This window comes from Zosterops lateralis (assembly GCF_965231275.1).
Source record: "Zosterops lateralis genome assembly, chromosome: 3".
NCBI lineage: Eukaryota > Metazoa > Chordata > Aves > Passeriformes > Zosteropidae > Zosterops > Zosterops lateralis.
The window spans coordinates 44,702,096-44,729,013 of NC_139764.1; the positions used below are offsets into that span (position 1 = coordinate 44,702,096).

Here is a 26,918-nt window from a genome sequence, read left to right on the forward strand (position 1 = left end):
TCTCAGCCTGTTCTGCTTCCAGTTACATGCTTCATCCTGTAGTTTTATTGTTCTATTTATCTAATTTTATTTACAGTGTTAAATATGGTCTTCTCATAATCATTCATTTGAAATTTATTATCGGAAACCCATAAATGAATTGGTAAAATGCATTGGGAGATGCTATTTTTTCTATTCTACATCAGAAAATCTTTGTTAGAAAATGGATTCATTGCAGCAAATTTTTCTTTCTTTAACTTGAAGAGTTCTTAACTTGAATTTCTACAGAGATTCTCCAGCTGCTGATTGTGTTATTTAGAAGAACTGTGATTTAAGTAAGGGTCTGCCTCTGTTTTTTGGGGCTAGTTGATAACATCTTTTACTATTACTACACACGGTTAGTCCTGTCAAATTTTAGTTAATTAAGGACTAAGGAATTTTGCTTTGCTGCATGCAAGATATCATTGGTTCCTCCTAGACCCTCCTTTCTCTGAAATATTGAGCAGAGCTATGGCACAACTGTCCTGATAACTCATTTACCCTTTTAATTCTGAGTATTTCCTGCCTCTCTTTATATGCTTCTTGCACATTAGGATAAGCACAGAACACGTAATTGTCAAGTTCATAAAAGTCTATTAAACTCAGTATAAGATAGTGGTAGTACTTCATCTGATAAGCTTCAGCACTCTGCTTAGTCATCATTCTTTTATTTCCTTCTATTTCAAAGTCTTCCTTGCTTGCAAAAGTCTCAGCAATTCACCACACCTCTTTCTGTTAAGAAGCTGTGGGTAGTTTTCTCCGCAGCTTTTACAAGGAGCAGCAGTGAGTAGACACTTGCTTTTTGGAAGAAAAATCCTTTATTTATACAAGATTATACTTTTCAACTTACTTCAAAAACACTGAGTTATGAACTATATATAGAAAATTACTCTGAAGATGGGAAAGGTTTTTTTTTTTGTTTTCCTTATTTCTTTACAACCTTCTAAACAAGCTGCACTAACTAGTATACATACAGTATATACACAAGCAAGTTAATTCAAATGTATATAGTATCCATCAATTAATTGATTTTAAGCTTATCTACTTTGCACAGTATGACTGGCCTATGAAAGAAATACTAATTCCTGTGTATTTTGTGTGTAGCTAAAATAAAACTCCTTCTCTGACTTTTATTACCAGGACAGACAAACAGAAATTGCACATATGCAATTATTATAATTATTTTAATTGATTTGCCCACAGTTATAATTCAAAATAAAAACTATACTGAGGTTTGATTCTGCTTGTGTTTGGGGACAATGGTTTGTTCATTTAACAGTGATTTTTTAAGAGCTTCCTTAGGTCTTGTTGGGTCAGAAACATAACCCTAGTTCTTTTTTTCCTTTTTTTTTTTGGTAGGATGATGAAGTGGTTCTGCAGTGCACTGCAACTGTTCACAAGGAGCAACAGAAACTGTGTCTTGCTGCAGAAGGATTTGGCAACAGGCTTTGCTTTTTGGAATCCACATCTAATTCTAAGGTACCACTGAGTGTTTTAATTGTCATTTCATGTCATGAAGCAAAGATATTTGTAACATGGCTTGCTTTGATGTACTTTACCCAAATCTGTCAAGGAGAAGGGACAAATCAGATCTATCAATAATATAAGGAATATTTAATGCCCATTCAAAGTTTAATTGTTCCTTTGGCTGGACTCCAGTGTGGGGTTTTCTGTTTTGAGTTTACTTTAAAACTAGTTAGCTGCAGAAGTCCACCCCATATAATATGCCTGTTATTTTGCTTGTTTGAACTCAGTTGTAGTATGTCACTGGAAATCAAAAGGCAAGTTGATTGGTCTGATTCTAGCTCCACAGAAAAGAGAGCAATTATTGTATTTGTGGTAAGTTTTTATTCTTTGGAATTTATGTTGAAATGATTATTACTTTGAGACCTGATTCCATATCTGAGCATAGTGCAAGCATCAAAATTACCTAACACATTTAATCTAAACCTCCTCTAACTCTGGTATATATGCAGTAGATAAAGTATTTTGAAAAAATAACTTTGCTGTTTATTGCAAAGAAGGGATTTTGTTTCACAATCACATATGTTTAAATAAATGTTATGAAGACAAAAATGGGCCTACTGAGGGCAGAACTGGTTTTGTGGACAAAGTAATGGATATACTTGGATATTTTATTCATAGAAAGGGAAGAACATTGTTTAACATATTTGTTTTTTCTTTAGTTAAGATATAAATATTCAATAAGAAAATATAATTAAGGTAAAGCATCTGGAAAGACATCTAGAAAGATTTAGAACAAAAAATGATGGTTATCTTGCCAGCTTTCATAACATCACTTTGATTTTCTCTGATACATCACAGAGTAATGCTTCATTTTCTGTCTCATCATTTTGAATGTATTATTCATAATAATAAATTTTTCACTAGGATATTAATGATTCATTATAATAGCAGTGATCTTGATGAAGTAATTCATGCTGCTCTGTTTTAAATGAATCTTTTTAACAATAAAAATGTGCTAGGATAGAAGTGGTTGTAATGCAAGTTGCCAGGGAGGCCTCAAAGTTCTATTCAATGAATTTGCTATCATTCAGTAAGTTTGGATATTAAATCTGCAGTCTCTCCCCATATAAAACTCCTGAATATTCCTGTCTTTAAGGGACACGGCGTAGATTTCATGTCAGTTTTGTATGCTTGTTTGCTGATGCTGCTTTTTCTCCTTGTTTTATGAAACAATCTGTATTCTGCTCATTCTTCATGAGCTTGGGGGTTAAAAAAGAGCAAACAAAAGAAATTCCATGCAGCTCATCTGTGTTTTAATTTTTAAGGGCTGACAAGTTGCTAGGAATGAACTCATATGAAGTCATTTGTAGATATAAATACTGAGTGAGCCATAAAATTATCAAATCCTTAAAGCAAAGTTGACTATAAATAAGAATAAATAAAAATGCTTTTGTTCCTCATGTCTGTATCCACAACAAGTTACTATTGCATTTTTCAAGGAGCAACACAGGAAATATTCAAAGAGGCATATGATAATTTGAAAAGAGTTCAAACAGAGGTCTTGAGCTTGTTAAAAAATTCTGTGCATGTCTTAGAGGCTGTTTTCCAGTTAGAGTGAGATTGTGATGCACTTTAATGCAAACAGTAGTGTGGCATATGATTTACAGGCAGGGATCAAGGATGGGATGCAAACCCAAGCACCAGTAACAGACCAAACATGAGTAATAGTCTTCTGCTCTCATCCTGGACTTGCATTTTTGAGAGTGCTTATTACTGTCCCATGCTTTTCTCTAATATCTTTCAGGATGTGGGTCCTCGGGTGTAGCTGACATTTTATTAGCACAACTTCTTTGTGTGCCCTTTCCTGCCCCAGGATCACTAAATAATTCTCACTACTTAAGTAATGGTCAGAATTTAAGATATATCTTGCTAGAATATGGTAACTGCTGACTATTAATATTTATCTCTGTGCAGCAGTAACACTAGGAGATAAGGCAAAAGATGCATGTACAGGCAAAGTAAAACAAGGAGTTCATTCACCTGTTCCCATGAGCAGGCAGGTGTTCATCCTGAGGGAAAGCAAGGCTTAATCATGCATCATGGTGGCTTGCAAAGACAAATGCTGTCATTCTGAACACTCCCTGCTTCCTTTTTCATCCTCCCTGCTCTATACACTGAGCACGAGGTCATATGGACTGGAATATCCCTTGGGCTTGTTGGAGTCAGCTGTCCCGGCTGTGTTCCCTCACAACTCATTGTCACCTCCAGCCTGCTTCACTGGTGGAGGAAGTTGAGGACCAGGAAAGGTCTTGACTTAGTGCAAGGCTGAAAATTGCTCAAGTTGACCCCATATCTTGAAGAGCAAGACAACAGTTAAGCAAGACATCAGGTCTAAATCATGTGTAATTTTATTTATAGGCAACAGTCCTGAATATAAAATATACAGGCTTGCCCAAGATAAACACATGACTACTTCATCTGTAGAGGTGTAGTAGCTCAAGACAAATATTTCTGTTTCAATTTCTACCAATTTCAAAGCAAATCTGTCTCAAAACAGATCTTGTTCTAGGAATAGGTTGCAAGTGTCAAGTGTTTAACAATATTAGATTTATAAACCATCAAAAATTTTTAACATTGAAAAAGTTGCAGCAGCAATGGGAACAAAACCCAAAGAAGATTTGCTGAAGACAAAATTTAAAATGCTTACTTTTCTTATCCCATGCAATTATTTCTTCAGCAACTTTTGTCAAATCTATAGCATGAATTTTTATTTCATAAGTAAGAAGAAGAAAATAAGGGATGGCTGTCAGAAAAAAAGGCAAAAGTCTCATCGTTGTGGTTTAACCCCAGCCAGCAGCCAAGCCCCACACAGCTGCTTGCTCACTTCCCCAGTGGGATCAGGGAGAGAATCAGAAGGGTAAAAGTGAAAAAGCAGAAAAGGCCTTGGCTCTCTGCAAGCCTGTAGGAGAAGGGAATACACATGACCTTGCCCCTGATAAGTAAGAGCTGTGTTAATTACCCAATAAATACAGCCTCCCCCCCGTCCCCGAGGAGTCACAGCTAGCCAATAAAGATAAGTGTGGTAAAAGGGAGTGGGTTAGCTGGTGAAGGAAATCATCATGGATGATCACGAAGAAGAAGGATCCTGCGGGGAAAGAATCACTGCTGTGAGGTCAGTCTGGGTCTGCAGTCAGAGTCTGTTGGTGGAACCTGCAGTCACAGTCTAGCCAGGTAAAAGCTGCATTCAGAGTTTGCAAACCAATACCTGCAGTCAGAATTTAGCAGGAAACAACCAGCAGTCAGAGGCTGCAAGGGAAACCTGCAGTAGGGACTTGCTGCAACCAGAGTCAGTGAATAGTTGGAGTCAGGGTGGCTAAACTGTAAAGAGGAGTAAACCAGGACCCTTTTCATGCTGTGATAAGTTAGTGTCTTGGCTCATTTCTACCCTCTAACAGGAGGGCTGCTGCAACACAAGCCCTGTTCAGCAATAGCAAAAAAATCTCAATATTATCAACCCTGTGTTCAGCACAAATCCAAAACACAGCCCTGCACCAGCTGCTGGGAAGAAAATTTACTCTGCTCCAGCCAAAATCAGCAGACCTGTGAATTTCCTTTTTGGCAATCATCTATAGGTAATTTTTTTTCATCATTGTTTGCTGTACTTTTAAATTTATTCCTTGTGTGGAAGACCATCCCTTTTATTAAAACCAAAATTAAGATTAATTAACGTATCTCAATATTAGTGAGATCTGTTTCTTTACATTTGAATGCTAGTTGTTGCTTTCTATATATAAACAGATGGGTAGTATCTGGAGGAAGTCCATTTATTAAAAGATTATGCTGTCTGCTAGTGAAGTAATTTTTTTTAGACTTGAATAATGCATAGATTGCTGAACAGCAAATAAGGTGAAGCTGTGTTTCACAGCTTCTGAAAACTATTCCTGTCCATAGTGCAGAATGAAAAATACTCAGCTCTGGGTCAGTCACAAAGGTGGTGTTGATCCCTTGTGAACCACTGCACAGCAAAATACTGAAAGCTGAATTATTCTTTTCTAAATGGCATAAGCGTTTGGGTTTTTTCCTGTTTTTATGGCAGGTGGTAAACTCATTAATTTCAGTATTCCCCGAGGTATGGACCTATGGACCTATGGACATCAGTAAAAAGTACTACTAAAAGCTATGTGTGGCATTTTTTTTCCCTCTTGAAGTCTCTGTAATTTGGACTTGAGAGAGGGGAGGATAAAATAATGAAGGTTTTTGAAGGTTTGAAAAGGCCTCCCAAGTTGTTTTTTGTTTCTTGGTGGTTTTTTTTTTTTTTCCTTTTCAACTTCTTGAAGAAAGCAGTGCTGTGTGTGATCCTATGGTTTGATCTTTTTTACATGTAAGTTACAGTGCTGAGAGCAGAATCCAGAAACTGATAATAATTCTATTTGTAAAGTTAAGGAGACTTATTTTCCATTTTGTTTTTGGAGAGTCTCTTCTCGTCAGAGCAGAAAGATTCTTCAGATTTGGTGCTGGTCTGGTGTAGGCCAGTTGGTTGGGAATTCTGACTCCATTACCCAGACTATGTCAGTGATGCTCTCTTGTTTGCTGGCCCCTAGATGCTACTGTTGTGTAAGGGGGTAGAAAATAAAGCCTGATGGTAAGACTGACATACTGTTTCTTATGCTGACAAATACAAATAATTTGATTTTTATCTCTGCCCTTTTCTTTTTGTCAGATGAATTGGCAGGAGCTGGACAGGGAAGAGGACAATTTGGGGAGGGGACTGGAGAAGGTTATACCTGGCACAGACAAAGCTACATGAAAACGTGGTTCTTTAGTATTTGTGCAAGCTGTTTCCATGCCAGCAGCCAAATTCTGTAGGGATGTGTCTGGAGAAGGGTGTCTGAGTGGTGGGACATTTGGCCTGAACTTCTGTACCCTGATTACCTCTGGGAGAGAAACTCTTTTCTCCATTTGTCTTCTGGAGTGTAAGATCTGAAGGCAAGGATTGCCTTCTTTTTTTTGTCTTTTACAGCAAACATGTTCTCAGTGGCCAGCACAAGTAATCTGTCTCCAGAGAGACTGAGTCTGAAACTCTGTGACAGCTGAGAAACAATATCTGCCTTGTGCACAGTTTTTGATTGTATAAATCCAAACAGAAAAAAAAAAAAAATCACATGGTGTCCATTACCATATGGATGTCAGTAGATGCTTTTGGAGCAGTTATTGATGTAATAAAATAGTGAGTTTTTAAAAAATTGATTCACTCTGAGCAATTAGATCAGTGTTGTTTGCTTGTGTTTACCTTGAGTCATTCTGTCAATATGTCATTTAATAAGGTGGTTGGTTGGATTTTTTTTTTTAAATGAAATTGCTATGGTTCGTTTCTGTACATACGTTTCCACTTCATCCTTTTAAAATAAGTCCAAAATTTTGTCAGGACTTTGTAGCTGCACCTCCAGGCTCTTTTTAATTGCTTTCATGTCATGTTGCCAAAATGAATGTTCCCATTTAATGGTAAAAATGGCACTTAATCTTTTCTAATCTTATGTTCAGAGGACTCCATTTAGTTGACTTTGACTAAAACTGTAGATTTTAATAATTTAAATGAAGAGAATTTATGAATACCTACACATTACTTGGCCTACTTGACATACATAAATTAGACACAGGTAGATGAAGTCTTCATAGGTGTAGATCAGACAGGATTTTGTTCAGCGAGTCATTCTCTCTCAGTAGAATGTTCTGTAGGAGTATTGTAAATTGTAACAGTGTGCTTTGTGACATTGTATGTAGTTTTATGCAACATAGGGTTTACAAATTTTTAAATATTATCTGCATTATTTATGTATATTCAATTCAGTTTTTACTACTTCTAAATTTTGTTTAATTTTGAGCCTAAATGCAGATTGGTAGTTACATTGATCAGACCTGATTGTGATCCTTGCACTTAGTCCCAGAAACCAACATAAATATTTCTTGAGATGGAAAGTGAATAATTTAAAATGAATGCGAAACTATGAAAAATACTGTCAGATCTCCATGACTGTAAAGCAGCAACAAAAATATGGCTTTATATCAGCTGAAAATTGTGGACATTGTTCCTGGGCATAGCAATACAGTTTAACATATTTTACTGTCATCGCAACTCAGGTAGATTTTAAAAAGGAAAGAAAATGTGTGATATCAAGCAGGTCACCACAGACTAAATAGTGTAATAATAATAGATCCAACTTGTGAAACTTTACTGTTCTCATTTTTCATTATATCTCTAGTTGAAGGAGATATTTGAAGTTTTAAATTCACACAGGAATGGATTATTTTTGATCTTAAGAAATATTTTTTATCAAACCTGGTTTTGCCAGAGATACACATTGAGTTTTATCTTAATAAGGGATTATTTGCTATGAAATGTGAATTTAAAGCTCTTCCTATCTTCAAGTTGTACACTCATGAATGGGAAAGATTTCCTTTTAAGTCATGCTCATTAATTAGTATTTTTAAAAGTAAGACATTATTATAGGCCAGTTCTCTGATTTTGGGGATAAACCTGAATGTTTAATACTAGTTATTTAGAACCCATGGAGTTTTATTGTAATACTTTAAATGTATTGTCTGCAATTCATTGGGATTTTCTTGTCAAAATGTGTTTTAGAAATATGTAACACTTTAATCTATAAAGCACCTGGGGAAAAAACCTCCAAAGGAAACTGCTGAATTCCTAAATATGCTGGTAGAGTTCATGACATGTAACCTGAACATATAAGTGATAAAAGCTGAAAGATAGAATCAGACTAATTTTGTAGGTCAGTTTAGTTATGGTAATACTCTAAATGATGGCACTGAATGAAAGAATAGTACATATTGTATCTCTGCATGCATCATCTCTAGTATCAACTAAATAATGCAAGAAAAATTCAAAGTCTCATTTTTTAAAATAATTATGAGTTGCTTCATGCTATTAGTGACATAGGCCATCCATTCAAGAAACTTTACCCGAAGTTATATAATTTATGAAATTTAATGAACAAAAATGAGTTGTAAATTCTCCAGTCAAATATAGGGTTTGCAACTTTCTTCGTTATTTAAATGTCTGTTAAAAACAAACAAACTCTAAATGTTTACAAACCCATATATGATGTAGCTGTTTTGGGTGTTTTTTCTTGCTTGTTTGTGTAGGTTGTTTGTTTGTTTGGGTTTTTATGTTTGTTCTTTGTTTGCATTTGCATGGTTTTTTTTTGTAGAACAGATGTGAGAATTCCACTTCTGGTCTGAAATAAGTGAAGAAAACCTGAAATATCCTATTGAATCAGTTTTACTTTATAACTATATGTCCCAGTAACTGTTTAGGCATCTCATTACTTAAAGATTAAAATGTAAAAAGAAGCATATATTATGCTGAAAAAGCTCGTCTGAGATATGGCTGTAACACTATGATCAAATAAAGTCAGATATGTGGTGTACAGTCCTGTAATTGATTTGGTAAGTTTCTAGAGGCTTCTAGAAACCTGCCAGTTTGCTGTGATTTATTTTTTGAGTCCTAACATTTTTAGTACAGTTCCTAGTAGAAGGGAAAGTTGCTATCATTGCATGTTGGGCTTGCCTGTTTGCATTTTGAACAGTCTGTTCAAGGCAGTGCCCTTATCCATGTACACAGTTGATGGGTTTTGGTAGTTGGGTTTGTCTTTTTCCCCATTCAGCATACAAGTCTTGTGACTCCTTAATAATCTTGGGACTGTGTGTTAAGGACTACAAACAGATCAACTTGTCTTCACCAAATGTACTAACTGTAATAAAATATAATAGGAAAGTCCGTGAAAGATAAATAAGTGGTATATAGAGGAAATCCAAATTATTTTGAGGTAGGAGTTCTCATTTGGGTACATTCATGTCTGATGCAAGTTAGAGCTGCTGGCTTCAGGCTTGCTGCTTTGCCCTGGGAAACTGAACATCACAAGGTTACACAGTTGGCATGTTCTGCCAAGTCCCCTGGAGCTCAGCATTTTAAATATTTTCTCTGAAGGGTTTAGAGTGAAATGTACTTCATTAGTACATGCAGAGTAGTTACAAGGCAGTCATTTGAATTTTAATTAGACTGATATGTAGCTGCACATCTGAAAACCTGAAAAAACATTAATAAATCTATGTTTCAAGCAAAGAACACATAGAAGTATAAATGTTTATTTTAAGCCTTTTAGGTGAATGTTTGTCTAAAACAGCAATTTCAAATTAGCTTTGTACCCATTCTTAGCACTTCAAGTCATGGTATTATTACTTTGTACTCAGTATTTTTAAGAACTGTTAGGCTAAATCTGGTTCAGCAGACTCCTATGAATAATCCTAGCCCAATGGGCTCTCAGAAATTAGGGCAAAGAAATGTGGCCTATTAATGAGTGAATCTGTGTTTATTTGAGGTATCTAATGTTGATTATATATGAAGCAAAATGGGAAAAAGAGAATAAAATATTTTTTTGTTTATTTCTTTACTTCTTGAAACTTAGACCTTTTGGGTCATGATTTTCAAGATTTTAGACTTTGCCTCCTGGTTACTTCCCCATGAAAAAGGAGGTAGATTTTTTGTACTTTTGTAGCAACTGAGGGAATGCTGTAACTTGCTATTGTAACAAGTATTTTCAACATTTGATTAATATATTTTAATTTTTATTAATTATAAATAGTCTGAATTGGTTGAGGGAAGCTGGACAAGTGCAAGTAGTTTGGAGTTTGAAGATGTATGCTTTGTGACCCTGTGTTTGAAACCAAAATGGAAGTTATTTTAGTAACTTTCCTAGTACTGACTGTTGGGTTACCATATGCAAATACAGGAATAACTTTTTCTGGTTTCACCAACAAAGAACAGTTGCTTTATTTTGCATTAGAAAGCCAGAGGTCAGATGGTACAATAAGTTATTATGCTCTTAAAGATTATACATAAATGCACAAGATTGCAGTTCAGGCTGTTTTTCTTGAGTGTTTAATTATTTTTGAATTATTGCTGAATGTTTGCTGTTTGTTTGAAAGCCTGCAGATAATGGAGATGGACGTGCATAATGCTAATTGGTGTTTTTGAGCTTTAAGTCTTTCCAAGTTCTCTTTTTCTTCCCTACTGGATATAAAGAGTGGGAAGTTTATTCCATCTTCCAGATATTTGTACTCTTGTCTTGACATATTTACAAAGATACACTTCATGGAAAAAGTTGCCTTTTCATGAGACTGACTTCTTACATGCCATTAAAAAAGAACAGAAAACCAATGTCACTGTGCTGATTTCAAACAATCTGATATGTCTGGTGCAATCTTCCCTTAACAATGCAGCAAGCTCTACTTCTAGCCCACATCTAAATGCCTTTTAATGATAAAAGGGAATTATGAATTTCAGGTTTTCTTGATGTTTCTCCAAGTATTGACCAGTTATATTTGGACAGTACAATGTTTACACTGGGTGATAAGGCAATAATTGATAGAAATGTGAATTCAAAATCAACAGTTGTTTAAATGGCTTTAGATAATGCAAGATGAATTAGTTTGACAGTTTAGGATGCTTAAAACAGACAAGGTATATATTGCTCTTTAAAAGAAACAGCAAGGACAAGCTATTTCTATATGAAGGAATATTGCAAAACTCTGTGACATTTGAGTACTGTGAGAGAAAGAGGGCTACAGCAGATATTGCATGAGAAGGTTCAACAGAGGTCCCAGAAAGCAAACAAATATTCTGCTCAGTGCAACATGAAATATGAACCAACTTTCCAAGAAAGCATTTGAGTGCCCATTATTCAATAAATTAGAAAGCCCAGTAATATAGAATTTCTCTTTTGTGTAAATTGATCGAATATTAGCAAATAAAAAGGCCCATGGAAATTAAGTTAAATTGCAATAAGGTCTTATTTTTAAATAAGAAACGTGCCTATTTTGATTAGCTGTTTTAAGAATAAAGCTTAATAAGCTTTGAGTGCCATATTTGATTTGGTCTGAAGTACACTAGCAATGAATTAAGCCTCTTTGGGCTGATACATTTGAAAATGCAGATAGATTAATGACCGTGTAAGTCTTCATTAGCTCAAAGTGGCAAAATAATTCCTTTTCGTTTTGCACATTTCTGGCTAATTTATCAAAGAGGTGATACATGTAACTGTCTGGGTAATTCTTACTAGAATTTTCTTCTGTCTATAGAAAAGGAGAATTCCTTAGAAAAATTAATTAAAAAGAATTTTGGTTATTTTGAAGAACTTACAAATGTGTGTATTTCTTTTTGGTCTGTTTTTTAGAAAATAAAACAATACCAGACATTGGAAAGGTTATTTTAAACCCCAGCATGGACAGGCACCTGAGTTAGGGGAGTGAAACATCTTATTAATTTATTATCTGTTGTCAGAATGTGAAATTTTTAAAAGGAAATTCTTGACTGTATGGTAAAGGAGGAAACTCTAGGCTGGTCAGTGATCTAAATGAATACCATAGTCTCATGTAGGGGTGATATATACTCCCTTCTCATGATACTTCCCCCTGAATATGTATACAAGGGTAGCAGGAAAACAGTCCACGGGTTGTTTAGGTCCTTGAGACTGACTTTGCTATCTCTGAATTTTTAAGCCTCTTGCTTTATTGCCTCTTGCATAATTCACTTCTGAGGCAGGTGGGAAATGCATGTGGGTATTTTGTCTAGACAGTACTTTGTGGAAGATTTTTGGTCTGTGTGTTACTGAATGATAAGCCAAGAATTATTTAAAGCAGCAGTTGGTTTTATCTTAACAGCTTAGTAGCAATATTCAGGCACCCTAGACCAAGAAAGAATAACATTTAAATATTAAGAACAAATTACTCTTGCAATTATTCTTTTTGATTTTGTAGTTAATAGGGGTGTATACTAAAACAAGTGTTTATTTTTCACATCATGCAGTGGATGTTCAAATGTAGTGCCATGCCCAGGCAAGAAGGGGCTTTATATGCTTAGACATTGATAGATAAGCCACAGTTTCTAAGTATACATGGTGAGCTTTTTTTTCTAACAGATTTTTATGTCTGAAAGCATTATTGCACTTTTTATCAGCAGTGGAAACTTGTCAGTATAAGTCCTTAAATGCCGGTAAAGTTTCCTGGCAGGCAGTCCTTGCTTTTAGGGCTCTTTAAATCCTTCCGTCCCTGACCCAAATTATCTGCTAGAGTTTCTCTTGAACTACAAGAACTTCATTATTAAATATAGATTTAAAAAAAAAAAAAAAAAATCTTTCAATATACAATACTGATTGATTTGCTTTACATTACAGAGGTGGATATATATATCTTTTAAGCTAATGTATTTTTTTAAAATCTGATTTTAAACTGTCCTGCCAGGAGAGACCTCATGGTGCATCTCCTTTCCTTCATTTAAGGGCAACTCAGAGCATGAACTCCCAGTGACCCATTCAGCAATATATCATTTTCTTAGGTACACAGGTTGACCATTGATTTCATCAACATACAATGGAAAATATAATAGTTGTAAACTTGCAAAAAAATCCTTAAAAGTTAAATTTTAAAATCTGATATGTTTTTTATTGGATAATTTATGAGATAAATAAGCAGATTTTACTTTTCTTAGACATAGTATTTCAGAGTTTACTGCAACATAGATGAATTGCTCATGAGAGTTAATATTCTGGAATGATTAGTATTTATGTTTATTTGGATGTCATTTTTATGTGTGAAAATTCTACTGTGATGATTTCAGATACAGGGTAAATTTAACAGTAAGAGAATCTCAGCCAATAATAACCAATAACGTCCTATTGTTTATTATGCAGAGGCAAGGAATTCCACTTACACAGGTCAGGCCGTGTCACTTATTACAGGCACAAAACATGTGCATGTCTGCCCTATTTGTTTGATCCTGAAAGGTTACAGGGTTGCTACTTAGAAATATGAGTGTTGTAGTGTGTATGGTTTATATTAAATCTGGTCAGGAATTAGGATGATTTTTTCTTTTGGGTGTCTGCTACGTTTTTCAGAAAGGGACAAAATAGTGTTTTATAAAGGTCATCTTTCTGATGCTGCAAGAATCAAAGGGTAACTGCTTCCTTCCCAGCCCTAAAGCAGCAGTTCCTCCCAACTGATAATATCCTAGATTTTTCCATTACTTGTTGCAGTAGCTACAAATGCAACATAATGTCTAAGAAGAAAAAGAAATGTTGAAGTTTCGAATAATACACGTAAGATTGGCACAATAAGATAGAATTTTCAGGATTAATGTGAAGATAAACAAACCATGTTTTGTTAATTTGGATGTGTGCCTAGACCCTCTGTAACACTGTTGATCCTATGAGCTTTTCTTATTTTATTAATCAGCATGAAATTTTTAAATTACCTTAAAATCTAATACATTTTCACTGCTTTATGGTGATACACTATTAATGTTCATCTAAGCTTCTGGCTATAGCAGCAAATGTTGTGGTGGGAGTTGATCTGATTGACCAAGTTTATCCATCAGTGTTGCAGTGTAGTTGTATGGCTCCTTAGCTAATATTGCTAAGAGTTTTAAATTTTCAAAAAAGGAGATAAAAAAGAATCAGCTCTCAGTAATGTAGATATGTGGGACTTATGTCCTTAGGTTAGAAAAGAGACTACAGGGAAAAGATGGAGGATAAGAGGAAAAAGCCTCTTATCCATTTGAAAATTGAATGTATGCAGCCCTTAATTTATACAGAAAGTAAATACCATACCAGGAATTACAGTTTCCAAGTGGTTAAGCTAGTCTGCTCTGTTAATAATGGCCTCAAGACCTTTGACAGATTTCAGGATCAAAGCTATTTCCAAAGTGCAAAAACTGAAAAATTGTAAGATAAAATTTTGAAATTGTTTTCAGCATAAAGGACAGTACTGTAACTGTACTTAAGTAAGAACATCTTAAGTAGACTTGTGTCTGAGCTCAGTTCCACCATTAGCTGGTTTCCCCTGTGTTTGTGTTTTTTAATTTTTTTTTCCTGGACCGTGCTCTGATTTTATCCTCCTGTCAGTTTCTAAGTTTTATCTCCTGAAGCAATTTTCCTGTGAAAAAAGAACTCTTTTGAGCTTTCAAATGTTAACAAGAAACTTTTCACTATGTGAAAATTTAATTTTCCAGGAAGTAGAACATGCCCGGATTTTTGCAGTTTTTCCTAGAAAAACTAGCGTACTTGTGACAAAATGCCACTCCCTTGTCAAACTGCTCTTCCAAAACCATGAGGGCAAGTTTTAGTTATGGTAACATTAAAAGTTTTGAATGCTGAGAATTTCTCTGCTTTTGAGGGAAACAACAGCTTGGGATGGAATGTCCTGTATAAGCCTCATACAGAAAGTGATGGTTTCAGAGTGAAATACTGAGAAGAAGCTGACAGTAACTTTGTGTAGGAGGTGTCCAGGCAACCTTCACAGTCTGCTCATGGTAAACATTTGGGAGCTTGACACTGATCCTGGAGGGGTTCTAGGGAGAGGACAGTCTTACTTGACATTCCTCTCTGCAGAACTGAAACTGTAAGGCTCATACTTCATTCTGTCTCTTCTGCTTTGGGATTTGATTAACGTGGTTAATTCTGTTTGGCTGACAGGAATTGTTGTCAGACCCGTATATTTCTGTACTGGATCCATTGTTTTGATGACAAGCTGGAAAACAAGAAAAGCTGGGCTTTTCTGTGTAGAGTCCTAGAAACAGAAGTTTTTTCTTGGTAATATTGAGTGTGTTTCATCACTGTCACCAGACAGAATCTCATTTAAATAGAAAGGGCCGCCAGAAAGATAGAGATGTATAAATTTAAATGTAACTTGAAAAAATAGCTGATGGGTTCAGTTTCTTTCAGTCTACTTCCACAAATAGGACTACAGATGTTTTGCTTAAATTCTGAACTGAAATGAATTTTCTGAGTCCTCCTACTTGGATTCTCAAAGTTAGGCATCTAGTAAATGTGCTAGCATTAAAAAAAGTTATGAACACCCACATCTCATTTTTTGACATCAGGCTGCTCAATTAGGTGATTGTTCAGGCACTGTGAACCGTATGTGAATGCTCCACATACGGTTAAAAACTAAATACCTACAAGTCCATTAATTGGGAATTTGGTTAGAAGAATAACAAAAATAACTGTGAGTTTAGGAAAATAACTAAGAAGCATGCAAATATCTAGGAAGAAAAGTAAAGCTGAGGTGAAGCTGCTTATTCTTGGAAACAGAAGTCTATTTGCTGATGCAATTTATTATCCTTCAGTCTTGTACTAATATTTGAGAGGCAGAAGTTCAGTTTACATTCACAAGATTATATGCAACATGTTATATGAGCAGGTTGTACATTACAGTGGCTTGTTAGCACTGTGTGATTGTCAGAGTAGTGACAACAGCACTGTTTTGCATCTCAGCCTCTTGCTTTCATTGGAGTGTGTAAATAGAAATTCTCTAAAAAATGATATTGAGCATAATGAATACATCCAGTACCCATGATTCACCTGTGGGTTGGAATACAGTTAGGGTTATTTTTAAATATATTTCAAAAGCTTTACTTAAAACACCTTTTTAATAAAGGGTATGATTATCTCATTTGCAAATTTGCCTCCCACAGAGTAAAGTGTAGTTTAATATGCAAATATTACTACAGAAAACTAGTGTACACAATAAATGTAGTTTAAAATTACAGGAAAAACAAGGAGTTTGTCAATTTTCTAAATAATCCAGTAATTACTTCAGTAATGAATATGCCTTAAAAATTCCAGATGACCATTACATTTGTTTTAACTTGTCTAATTTGCTGATTGGGCTATTGCAAGCCATGATGAAGAGACAATATAAAAAGGTAGTAATAATTTATTGCTTTTCTTCTAGAGATACTGAATCTCCTTTTGAAATGCAATATACAATTTGTATTTATTTGTGTAGTAACATTTTAAAAGTCAAACTACTTGCATATTAGGCTCTAATTATGGCTGAGCAGATTTTCTAGAAAGAAAAATTGACAAGAGGGCAAATCAATACATGAACTGGCAGCCAAATCAGTACTGCTTTAATTAATACTCAGATAAACTGGTTTTACTACTATTTACCTTCTAAGTCAGTGAGTATATTTTATATTCAAACCTATTAAAATACAATTGATTTTGGGAATATGTCAGAAATGAGCTGAAAATAAATTGTATTGAATACTGCCATTGCTTATCAGAATTTTCCACTGATCATGATGAGGCCAAAGCCTCTTCCTTTAAATCTGTAGCGTTAATAGCATCAGCACCGAAATAAAGTATACAGGGATGAGCAGAGCTGTAACTGAGCTGAATACATTGGCAGGTCTGTGTCTCTCCCATGTTTTTCCATGCTTTGGTTGTTGTACGTGCTGGGATTGATGCAGTCATGGCTGTTGGATCTTCAGTAGAGCAGAGCTGGGTGAGGAACTGCCAGAGAGGAAGGTCTACTTCACATGATCACTGCAAGCATTAGTAGGTGCATCTTTCCTCAGCTCTTAAGGCAAAAAACATTTCTCCCTGAGGGCCATCAAGTACACAAGCATTCATGCAACAAAGATGAGGTGGGATGATGTCCTCTCCCTTTTGCCTCATGAAAAAAAACCTGGCTGTAACATTTTGCTAGACTCTAAGAACACAATACGATTTTCACTTAATTAAAACAAAATTATCTTATACAGTTCTCCTTTTTTACTCCCTAGCAGCAAAAAGTGTGCCTTACTCACCTGCAATGAGAACAGCTGAAAAATATTCATTTGGGACTTCATACCTCAGTTTCAATGGGCAGGAAAGGAAGTGCTCATGGCTGTCTTGAACATAAAGGAGAATGAAATGAATGAAGGCAAAATGTCCTGGTTACATTGGTTTGATTGGTGTTTGAAATCATGCACAATTTTTGATGTTGGACAGTGTATAACCTGTGGGGCAGGTTCAATAGTAAAAAAAATTATATGTTCAAAATAGTATATGTGAAACATGCTCTGCCAGCAAAAATACTACTTTAAATAACAATAACAGGGGGAATATTGTTAAGGAGGCTTTGCTTATAGATGCAGAAAAGGTAGCCTTGGCCCATTTCTGAGCACAGTGCATGGAGCATTTTTTTATCTTTTGTTCATACTTGCCGCCGTGCGCTTGCCCGTTAGGCTAGCCCTGTGCGCAACGTGGCAGTACACCAAATGCTTGGGGTCCTCCACCTAGGCCAGCACCTGATCCGCAGCCACGAAGCCGGTGTCGAAGAAAGAGAGGGACTCTCGGGGAGGTTGGGAACGGAGAAGTTTATTCTCGCCCGGGCACTCCAACGAGAGCCCCGAGCGACTCAGTGCACCGGCTTATATAGTACATAAAGTGGGTGTGGGGAAAGCGTCAACATCCAATGAGGGGGAACCAGGGAGTGGCAAGGCTGAGGGGTGAACCATTCAGGAGAGACCAGGGAAAAGGCGGGAAGGGACCCAGCCAATCCCTAGGCTCAGGCCTCAGGGAGATTGGCATGGGGGGGTGAGGGTGATGGACAGGGCCTGTGGCGGGAAGGACGGGCCAATCAGGGACTGTCTCTGGGGAGGGTAGGCAGAGGGTTATATAACATAAAGTGTAAACAACAAGATGGAGTCTGAGGGACAGGGCCCAGGGAAGCCATTTTGGGGAACATAAACTGGGGTACATTAAACTGAAATGTACCTAAAACATGCATAAGTATACATAAAACAGGTACAAAACAATGACAAACCCCAACATCTCCCCCTTTTCTTTTAATTAAATGATGGAGCAAGAGCTCCTAACAGTCTCTCAAACAACAGTCTCTCAAACGACGGTCTCATCGTCGAGTGGCATGGACCTGAATTCATCTAACTGTCGAAGGGCCTCTTCCAGTTCCTGCATCTCGATTTCAACAGGCGGGCCTTCTTCGAGATGATTTATCGCGGGGGAGGTGCTATCTGAAACAAGTCTCAATAACATCCGCTTTATAACCGCGAATGCTATAGAGACTATAACTAAAACAAACACAATAGTTAAACAGGTTTGGACCACGGACCCAGACCACGAGGATGAGGGAACCCCCCATTTGTCCAGCAGATTGCCCAGCCAGCCTCCAGTTTCCCTCTTTATGTCCCCGACCATATCTCTTATTTTCACTATGGTCTTATGAATGTCCTCCGCCTTGTTCGAGAGGTTAAAACAGCACAACCCCTCGAACTCTTCACAGGTGTGCTGGTGAAGCAGCAGGAGATAATCGATGGCCGCCCTATTTTGTAGGGTGGCCTGCCTCGTTATTTTCTCCTCTGCAAGGAGGTCCGAAAGCGCGTTAGATGTTAAATTCGCTTGTTTCGCCACCCAGCATTCCAATTCGGCCAATTCTCCCATATTTTTGGCAATTGATACCCAGGGCAGGAAAATTGTCACGGCCGTAGCCTTTGCCCTGGACCAATGCAGGATTTCGGATTCACAATCGGGGTGGAGGTTTGCCAAGCCTCTCTTTTGGATTGGTGCGTGCGAGGAAGAATTTTTCTTTATCCAATGAATAATTTGGGTTTTGTTGGGTGTGAACAGCCCTAACCGCCCAAGTGTACATGGGCCTCCGTACACAAGAGAGGGGATGCCGCTGTAAGCCCTGTCTCCACAGATCAGAAAGATCTTGGGGGGAAGAGCAAGGGGTTGGGTGCTAGAAATGGCGGACACATGGACAAGGGAAGAACACCATTTGCTAGCCCAATAATTATCGGATACTTGCTTGATTTCTCTGTAGTGTTTGCGGATGTTGGCCGCTGGCTGGAAGGAGAGGTGAATACAGAAGGTTGCGGGGGAAGACCCCAGGAGATCCAGCTCCTGGGGCTCTTGGGTTACGACAGGAAGGTGGGATGTCCACTCCTTCCAGAGCGCCAGGGGGTTCTTAATCAGGTGGGAATTGTGATTTATTTCCTTCCAATGATTCATTGGGACGGGCTTACGATTGTATCTAGCTCTGAACTCCACGAGCTGAGGGGGAAACTCACTCTCCGTGGACGGGATCCCCACGAGGCATGATGACAGGGGATCTCCTGCTGAGGCGGAGGACAGACATATATGATCCTGTTTCAGGGACTTGGCGAGGGTCCGCCACACATTCGCTTTAGGCTGTGGGACCATCCAGGTGACCGCTGGTCCCACGAGGCTGGCTAGGAGCACCATCCGGATAGCGGTGATGATGCTGGGGGGCCATCCTCTGGTGATGGATCGAGGGGTCTGGTCCGCGACTTCCCTGGGGGGAGAACTTAAAACATACATTCTAAATTAACTGAAAAGCCACTCCAAATTTTCTGGTTCCCAGTCATCAGTGGGAATGGAAAAGGGAAAGGAGTCTTCCTCCTCCTCCTCCTCCGGGGGAAACATCCAGGGGGGTAGCGTAACTGCTGCTGTGGCTATCTCCCCTTCTGCCGGATCGCCCTCTTGCTCTTTGCCCTTCCTACCGGACTTCTTTCTCCTTCTCCAGGAGGCTACGGTGACTTGTGCCGGCCTAGAACCCTCTTTTGAAACCTTGGGGACATAAGGTCTCACACTTCGGGAAGGGACCCACCGAAGACCGGTGTCAGTGGAGACGCAGGCGTACCCGCGTCCCCAGGTGATTAAATTGTGAGGTCCCGATGTCCTCAAGGTTTCTGGGTCCCTGACGAGGACCTTTGGCCTTTCGTGGGGCGCTAACTGTGCACTCCCACGAAAGTGCCTCGTCACTGGCGGGTTCATGGCCTCGAAGGAGCAGTTCAAAAAGTTGATTGTAAAAAGGGCACGGGACAACCTGATGGATGGGGGCTCATTTCTCAAGATGGTGCTCTGCTGGCTGAGGACCCGCTTGATGTTCTGATGGGTCCTCTCCACGATCGCTTGGCCCGTTGGGGAATAAGGGATGCCAGTCTTGTGACTTATTCCCCACTGCTGCAGGAAGTTGCTAAACTCCCTGGATACGTACGCAGGGCCGTTATCCGTCTTGAGAGACTTGGGAATGCCCATAAAGGAGAAAGCGTGGATCAGATGCCGAATGGCATCCGCCGATTTCTCCCCTGTGTGGGCAGAGGCGTACACTGCTCCGGAGAAGGTGTCCACCGTGACGTGCACAAACTTCTGCCTCCCGAAGGGGGCGAAGTGTGTGACGTCCGTCTGCCACACCTCACAACTCGACAGCCCCCGAGGGTTAACCCCCGTGGCCATCGAGGGGACCGAATTCCGGTGACAAGTGGGGCATGAGGCCACAATCGCTTTGGCCTGATCGCGGGAAAGGCGGAACTCCCGGACCAGACCTGGCGCGTTCTGGTGGTGGAGTTGATGGCTGAGCTTGGCCTGCTCGAAGGTGTTAGGCAAAGGGATCACCTCCACCGGGGCAGCAAGGGCGTCGGCCCTCCTGTTCCCTTCGGCGATGACCCCTGGCAGGTCCGTGTGTGACCTGATGTGCATCACATAGAACGGCTGCTTCCGGTGGGAGATCAGTCTAACAAGCTTCGAAAGCAGCTCGAACAAGGCAAGATTGTCCACCTCCTGAAGTATGGAGTTTTCCGCTCTGGACACTACTCCAGCTACATAAGCCGAATCTGTTACAATATTGATCGGTTCAGAGAACCTCTCGAACGCCCTGACGACTGCGGCCAACTCAGCAACTTGAGGTGATCCCTTCACCTCAGCAACATCTGACTCCCACTGCTGAGTTTCCGGATTCCTCCAAGTCATGACTGACTTGTGAGTCCTCCCGGACGCGTCTGTGAAAATGGTCAAGGCATCGAGGGGCTTTTTGCTCTGAATCGTTTTCAACTCCAATTGGAATGTGGAGTCCGAATTGAAAATTTTGTGGGCAGGCCGAGTTATCGAAATTTGCCCAGAGTAGCTGTCCAATGCGAACTGAAGTGACTCATTCTCCATAAGGAGGTGTTCAAGCATTGCCTTGGTAATTTGGCCCGAAGAAAGCCTAATTGGCATGTGAATACACTCGAAGTCACAGCCGGCTAGGTCCCGAATTCGGAGCCTAGCCTTCCGGATCAGGTCAGCCATCAATTCCTGTGGCCTTGTCATCCGCTTGGACCTGTGATGGCTCAGGAAGACCCACTCGATGACGAGGAGCGGGTCACTGCCATCACGGTCCCTCTTAGGGAGCTGCTGGATGACGTTGTCCCACTGGAATATCAGTCCCTGGAGGTGAGGCAGCCTTCCGAAGATGACAAATCGGAAGGGCAGGTCAGGTCTGCACCTGTGGGCCTGCCTGGTGGACATAACCTCCTGAACCTTTTCCAGGGCCTGTTTTGCCTCTGGGGTGAGAGACCTAGGGGAACTGAGCCCCTCTTCTCCCCCTTTCAGTAAACTGAAAAGGGGGGCCAGGTCCTCGGTAGAGAGACCTAGCCAAGGCCTCACCCAATTTAACGTCCCACACAGTTGTTGGACGTCCGCCAATGTCTCAATTTTGGTCTTAATTTCCAATTGTTGCGGAACAATGGTCCGCTGACTGATAACTAAGCCCAGGTACCTCCAGGGTGGCATCTTTTGAATTTTATTCTCTTGCAACTCGAACCCTGCAGCAGCCAGTGAAGCCACTGTAAGGTCAAGCGCGTGGGCCAGCAGGTCGTCGGTGGGAGCGCACACCAAGACGTCATCCATGTAGTGATGAATGACGGCTTGGTGCGCGGCTGCGCGCACAGGAGCGAGCAAGGAAGAGACGTACCACTGGCAAATAGTCGGAGAGTTCTTCATACCTTGGGGTAAAACCCGCCAGTGATACCTCTTCCTTGGGGCTTCCCGGTTGATGGTAGGAACCGAGAAGGCGAAGCGTGGTGCATCATCCGGATGTAGCGGAATTTGGAAAAAACAATCTTTTATATCTATTACAGCCAATCGCCAATTTTGGGGGAGCATGGTCGGGGAAGGCATCCCTGGTTGGAGCGACCCCATGTCTTCAATTACTTCATTAATTTTTCTGAGGTCGTGGAGGAGCCGCCATCTGGTCTTGTCTGATTTCATGATGACAAAGACCGGGGAGTTCCATGGTGACGTGGACTCCACTATGTGGCCTTTGGCCAGCTGCTCCGCCACGAGCTCGTTGAGCGCCTTTAATTTTTGATGAGACAGTGGCCATTGCTCTACCCAGACTGGTTCATCAGACAGCCAATTCAGTTTCAAGGTAGGGCGCTCGTTGATGGCCACTGTATTAACCTTGGGGGGGTCAGGAAAGCCAATTGTGACCCCCCACTGATGCATGAGGTCTCTCCCCCACAGGGGTGTCTCATAGTTCAAAACAAACGGACGTAATGAAGCCAATTGTCCGTTTGGCCCCTCAATTTGGACCATGTCCTTCGACTGCTTAGCCAATTGAAGCCCGCCTACACCTGAGACGTGCTTCCCCACGCTTTGCAGAGCCCAATGTGACGGCCACATACTCTCCGGTATGACCGTCACATCCGCCCCTGTGTCCCAGACTCCTTTGATGTTACGTGAGTCCCCACCCACACTGATCCTGCATGTGTCCGTTGGTTTGGACCTTGTGATCTTTCTCACCGACAGGACGCTCGGTGGTTCCTCTTCGCAGCAGCTCATCCCCGTGGTCTCTGCTTCGTCCCCTTCTTCCTCTGTGCAGGCGGCAAGGAGGGGTTCTGGGATGAGCTGCGCTACTATCTGCCCCGTCGGTAAGAATGTGGGTGGGTGGTCTGTGCGCAGCCATAGTTCAAACCTCCTGGGGTCGGTGGTGATGACCCCAGGGGCTATGTGTATGTCAAGTGGAGTGTATTTACAGTCTCCCACGACGACATATTTGCACCCAATCTCGTCCCATGTGCCCCTGTCCTTCGAGACCACGACTGTGTGCCAATCGCGATCCCGCAAGTGAAGAGGCTCGGCCAATTTGAGCCTAAAGGGCTCATACCTGGAGTCGGTCGTCAGGGATCCTTCAGGTTCCCGGACGAAGATCTTCTCGTCCTCCGGCTTGGCGTCCTGGGAAGGAGGTGGTGCCTCAGTCACATCTGGTTGGGTGGTCATGTCCGGTAAATTGGTCTCGTCTGGTAAGTTAGTTACTTCGAATATTTCGGTCACACTTGGTGTAACCATCGTCCTGTTGAGGGCAAGAGCAAAAGAATGGTTATTCACCCCGGCAGTGCAGCCCTCCCTATTTGTTTCGTCACGCCGGGGGGCGCTGCGCTCCTCACTTAGTTTTTTTGTGAGGAGGGATGTTTCCCCTTCCCACCTCCCCCTTTGCCCAAAAATGATTGAAATTCCGCCCTCTTAGGGCACTGGCTGGACCAGTGGCCCTTCTGTCCACATAAGAAACACGGACGGTTATCCGGAGGCTTCCTTTGCGTTTTTGGCGTTCGCGGCGTCTTCGGTGGATCACTCTGTGAGATTGCAGCGACCCGGGGACCAGTTGACCTCCTTTGCAGGGTCCGTGGCTTTCCGGCGGCGACTCGGGCACTGACGGCCTTGAGCATCTCGTCGAGGGTGGGCTGCTCTCCTGGCGCCTTCGGGATTCTCATGATGGCCTCTCTGCATTCTTCATTCGCATTCTTGAAGGCCATCTCCTCAAGGATGTCATCCCGTGCGCCCACCCTGTTCACCTGTTGCTCAATGGCCGCAGTGAGCCGCTCAACGAAGGCCACGAATGGTTCCGTTGGACCCTGCAAAATCTCACTGTAACTGGTTAAAGGTCCCGCGGGCCGCATCTCGCAGAACGCCTGGATTGCTTTGTCGCGGATAACCGTTAGCACCCCCTCAGGAATGTTTTCCGCTTGGTCCGACGCACCTTTCCAATCTCCCTCCCCCATCAGATGTTCAAGGGTGATGGGGTCCCCACCGTTATCTGTGGCAGTCACAGGATCTCTCAACAGGCTGGGGAGTGCTCGTCCGAGCAGGTCTTTCCAGGTGCCCTGCCAGAGTTTGTACTCCGTTTTATTGTTCAGGCACCGGAAGAGCTGCTTCAGGTCCCATGGGACGACCACATGCCCCGCAAGAGTGGATTCCAACATGCCTTGGAAGTACGGACTCTCTCGTCCGTACTCCTTCAAGGTTTTCATCAGATCCTTAATGGCTGCCTGAGGGAACGGTCTCCAAGTAGCTGCCCCCCCACGGCCGCGGTAGGTTACAGGGGTGACCGCGGGAACGCTACTTGGGTCGGGGCTTCCGGTTTCCAGGCCCTCCCCTTCCGGACTCCAATCGTGGGAACCGGAAGGGTAGGCGTGGGAACCGGAAGAGGGGCGGGACCAAGCGGTGGGCGGTGCTGAGGGAAGGGGCGTGTTTCCTGTGGGCTGGGCTGAGGCAGAGTAGGCGGGGGGAAAGGTGGGAGGAGAAAGGGGTGGAAACTCCGCGTGGGAAAGGGGAGGAGTGTCAAGGAAGGGGTTGGTACTTCGAGATGACGTCCGAAGGGCGGGGGAACGGGAATGGGAGGGGAAAAAGGAGGAGAGGGAGGAGGAGCGAGCGAGACGCCCGCCATCTTGTGGAAAGGGGTTTTGGGCGCCATCTTGAGTGCCGGGGGAATCTGGTTCAGCGAACGAAAAACGAACACGGGGCTTTAAACCTGGGGACATTTGGGAAAGGGAAGATCTCCTCGCAGGCGGGGTACACCTGGTCAGAGAATCCCGAGCCGTCTGGCCGGGACAGCTCGGGCGGGGGGATTTGCCGTCCCTCAAGGGGCCGGGGCTAGAAGACCCCTTGAGGATCCCTGGTCGGGGAGAAGGGGGACGGGAAGGAGGGTTAGGACGGGGGGAACACAAACTCGAAAGGGAGCCGCGTGAACTCCCTTTTTGCACTCCTTCTAAACTTATGCTTGCAGCCCTTAGCTGCCGAACCCAATACAAAAATTTCAAAGCATCTTTATCGCCCGTTTTAGCCAAATTAGCGAATTTAATATAAACCACAGCCCAAAAAACCGCGGTGTCGACAGACCGGGCAACTGTCTTTGGGAAGTGCAAAAAGAGAAACCGCACAAACTTATTTAAATCTCCCTTCGAAAATCTAAAGTTCATAACAACGAGCAAACTCTTAACTTTTGAACGGACCTCTCTTTGTGGCGCGCTGAGCCTTGCACCCATGGCTCTTAGATGTTAAATGCGCCCACAAACACACCAACAAGCCTTAAACAAAAGCAACACAAGACCAAATTCCACCGCACAAAAACTGGCAAGGCCACGAACCTCTGAACCAGGGCGGGACTAACAAAAGACAAAAGCCACCGAGGCACAACGCAAAACAACGAAAATCACAAAATCCAAACCGAAACACGAGAAATCCTTGGAAAACCAAACCCGGAGACGGCAAAGACAGAAACCCAAACCAAGCGGGCTCCCGGTCCACCCTCCCGGGGGCTGCGCAGCCTAGGAACCTCGGGTTTCACCCCGAGATTCCCTCCCCTCTTTTCGAAAAAAGGACCACCACCCCCCTGGGCAGCAGTATCCCTTTTCCTCCCTCGGGCAAGCTCCCTCCCGAAACCTCCTCCCCCCTGGGAGCGAAGGGCTTTCGGGGATACTTACCCGTCCAAGGTTCCTCGAAGAATGGCTTGAAGGCGGACCGGCTTCGGAGAAGACTCCCTGGTGCTGGGAGCTGCCTTCTCCACCCCTCTGGAGCGCTCAGCCGGAGCTGCTGCTCTACAGAGGGCGCGCAGACTGCGAACAGTCTACCAACTGTAATCCAAAATGAGCCGGGTGGCTCACTTGTCGCGTCCTGCGCCGCTGCAGGAGTTCAGGCGTTGACGCTGAGGGGCCCCACGTTGGGCGCCACCCCTGCCGCCGTGCGCTTGCCCGCTAGGCTAGCCCTGTGCGCAACGTGGCAGTACACCAAATGCTTGGGGTCCTCCACCTAGGCCAGCACCTGATCCGCAGCCACGAAGCCGGTGTCGAAGAAAGAGAGGGACTCTCGGGGAGGTTGGGAACGGAGAAGTTTATTCTCGCCCGGGCACTCCAACGAGAGCCCCGAGCGACTCAGTGCACCGGCTTATATAGTACATAAAGTGGGTGTGGGGAAAGCGTCAACATCCAATGAGGGGGAACCAGGGAGTGGCAAGGCTGAGGGGTGAACCATTCAGGAGAGACCAGGGAAAAGGCGGGAAGGGACCCAGCCAATCCCTAGGCTCAGGCCTCAGGGAGATTGGCATGGGGGGGTGAGGGTGATGGACAGGGCCTGTGGCGGGAAGGACGGGCCAATCAGGGACTGTCTCTGGGGAGGGTAGGCAGAGGGTTATATAACATAAAGTGTAAACAACAAGATGGAGTCTGAGGGACAGGGCCCAGGGAAGCCATTTTGGGGAACATAAACTGGGGTACATTAAACTGAAATGTACCTAAAACATGCATAAGTATACATAAAACAGGTACAAAACAATGACAAACCCCAACACATACTGACTTGTCAGTCTTCACTGAGCAGAATGGAGGGTGAGCTGCACTGTTGGGCTGTGAGGCTTTCTAGACTGGAAAAATGTTTTTGCTCCTGACTGAGTAGAAGCAACACCATGCAGCCTGAGTTCATTGAGAGCTCTTTCCTGCTTTGTAGCATAAGGACTTG

General features: G+C 42.0%; 1 protein-coding gene across 1 annotated transcript in view; it reads left to right on the top strand.

The window, feature by feature from the left end:
* The window catches only part of RYR2 (ryanodine receptor 2), a gene marked incomplete at its 5' end in the record, with an annotated part of 385,437 nt that overhangs the window by 91,763 nt on the left and 266,756 nt on the right, over nt 1–26,918 (top strand). Inside the window, one exon of the mRNA XM_083858180.1 lies at nt 1,378–1,497. Within this exon, the coding sequence (XP_083714306.1) occupies nt 1,378–1,497 (120 nt within the window). The remainder of the gene's footprint in view (nt 1–1,377; nt 1,498–26,918) is intronic.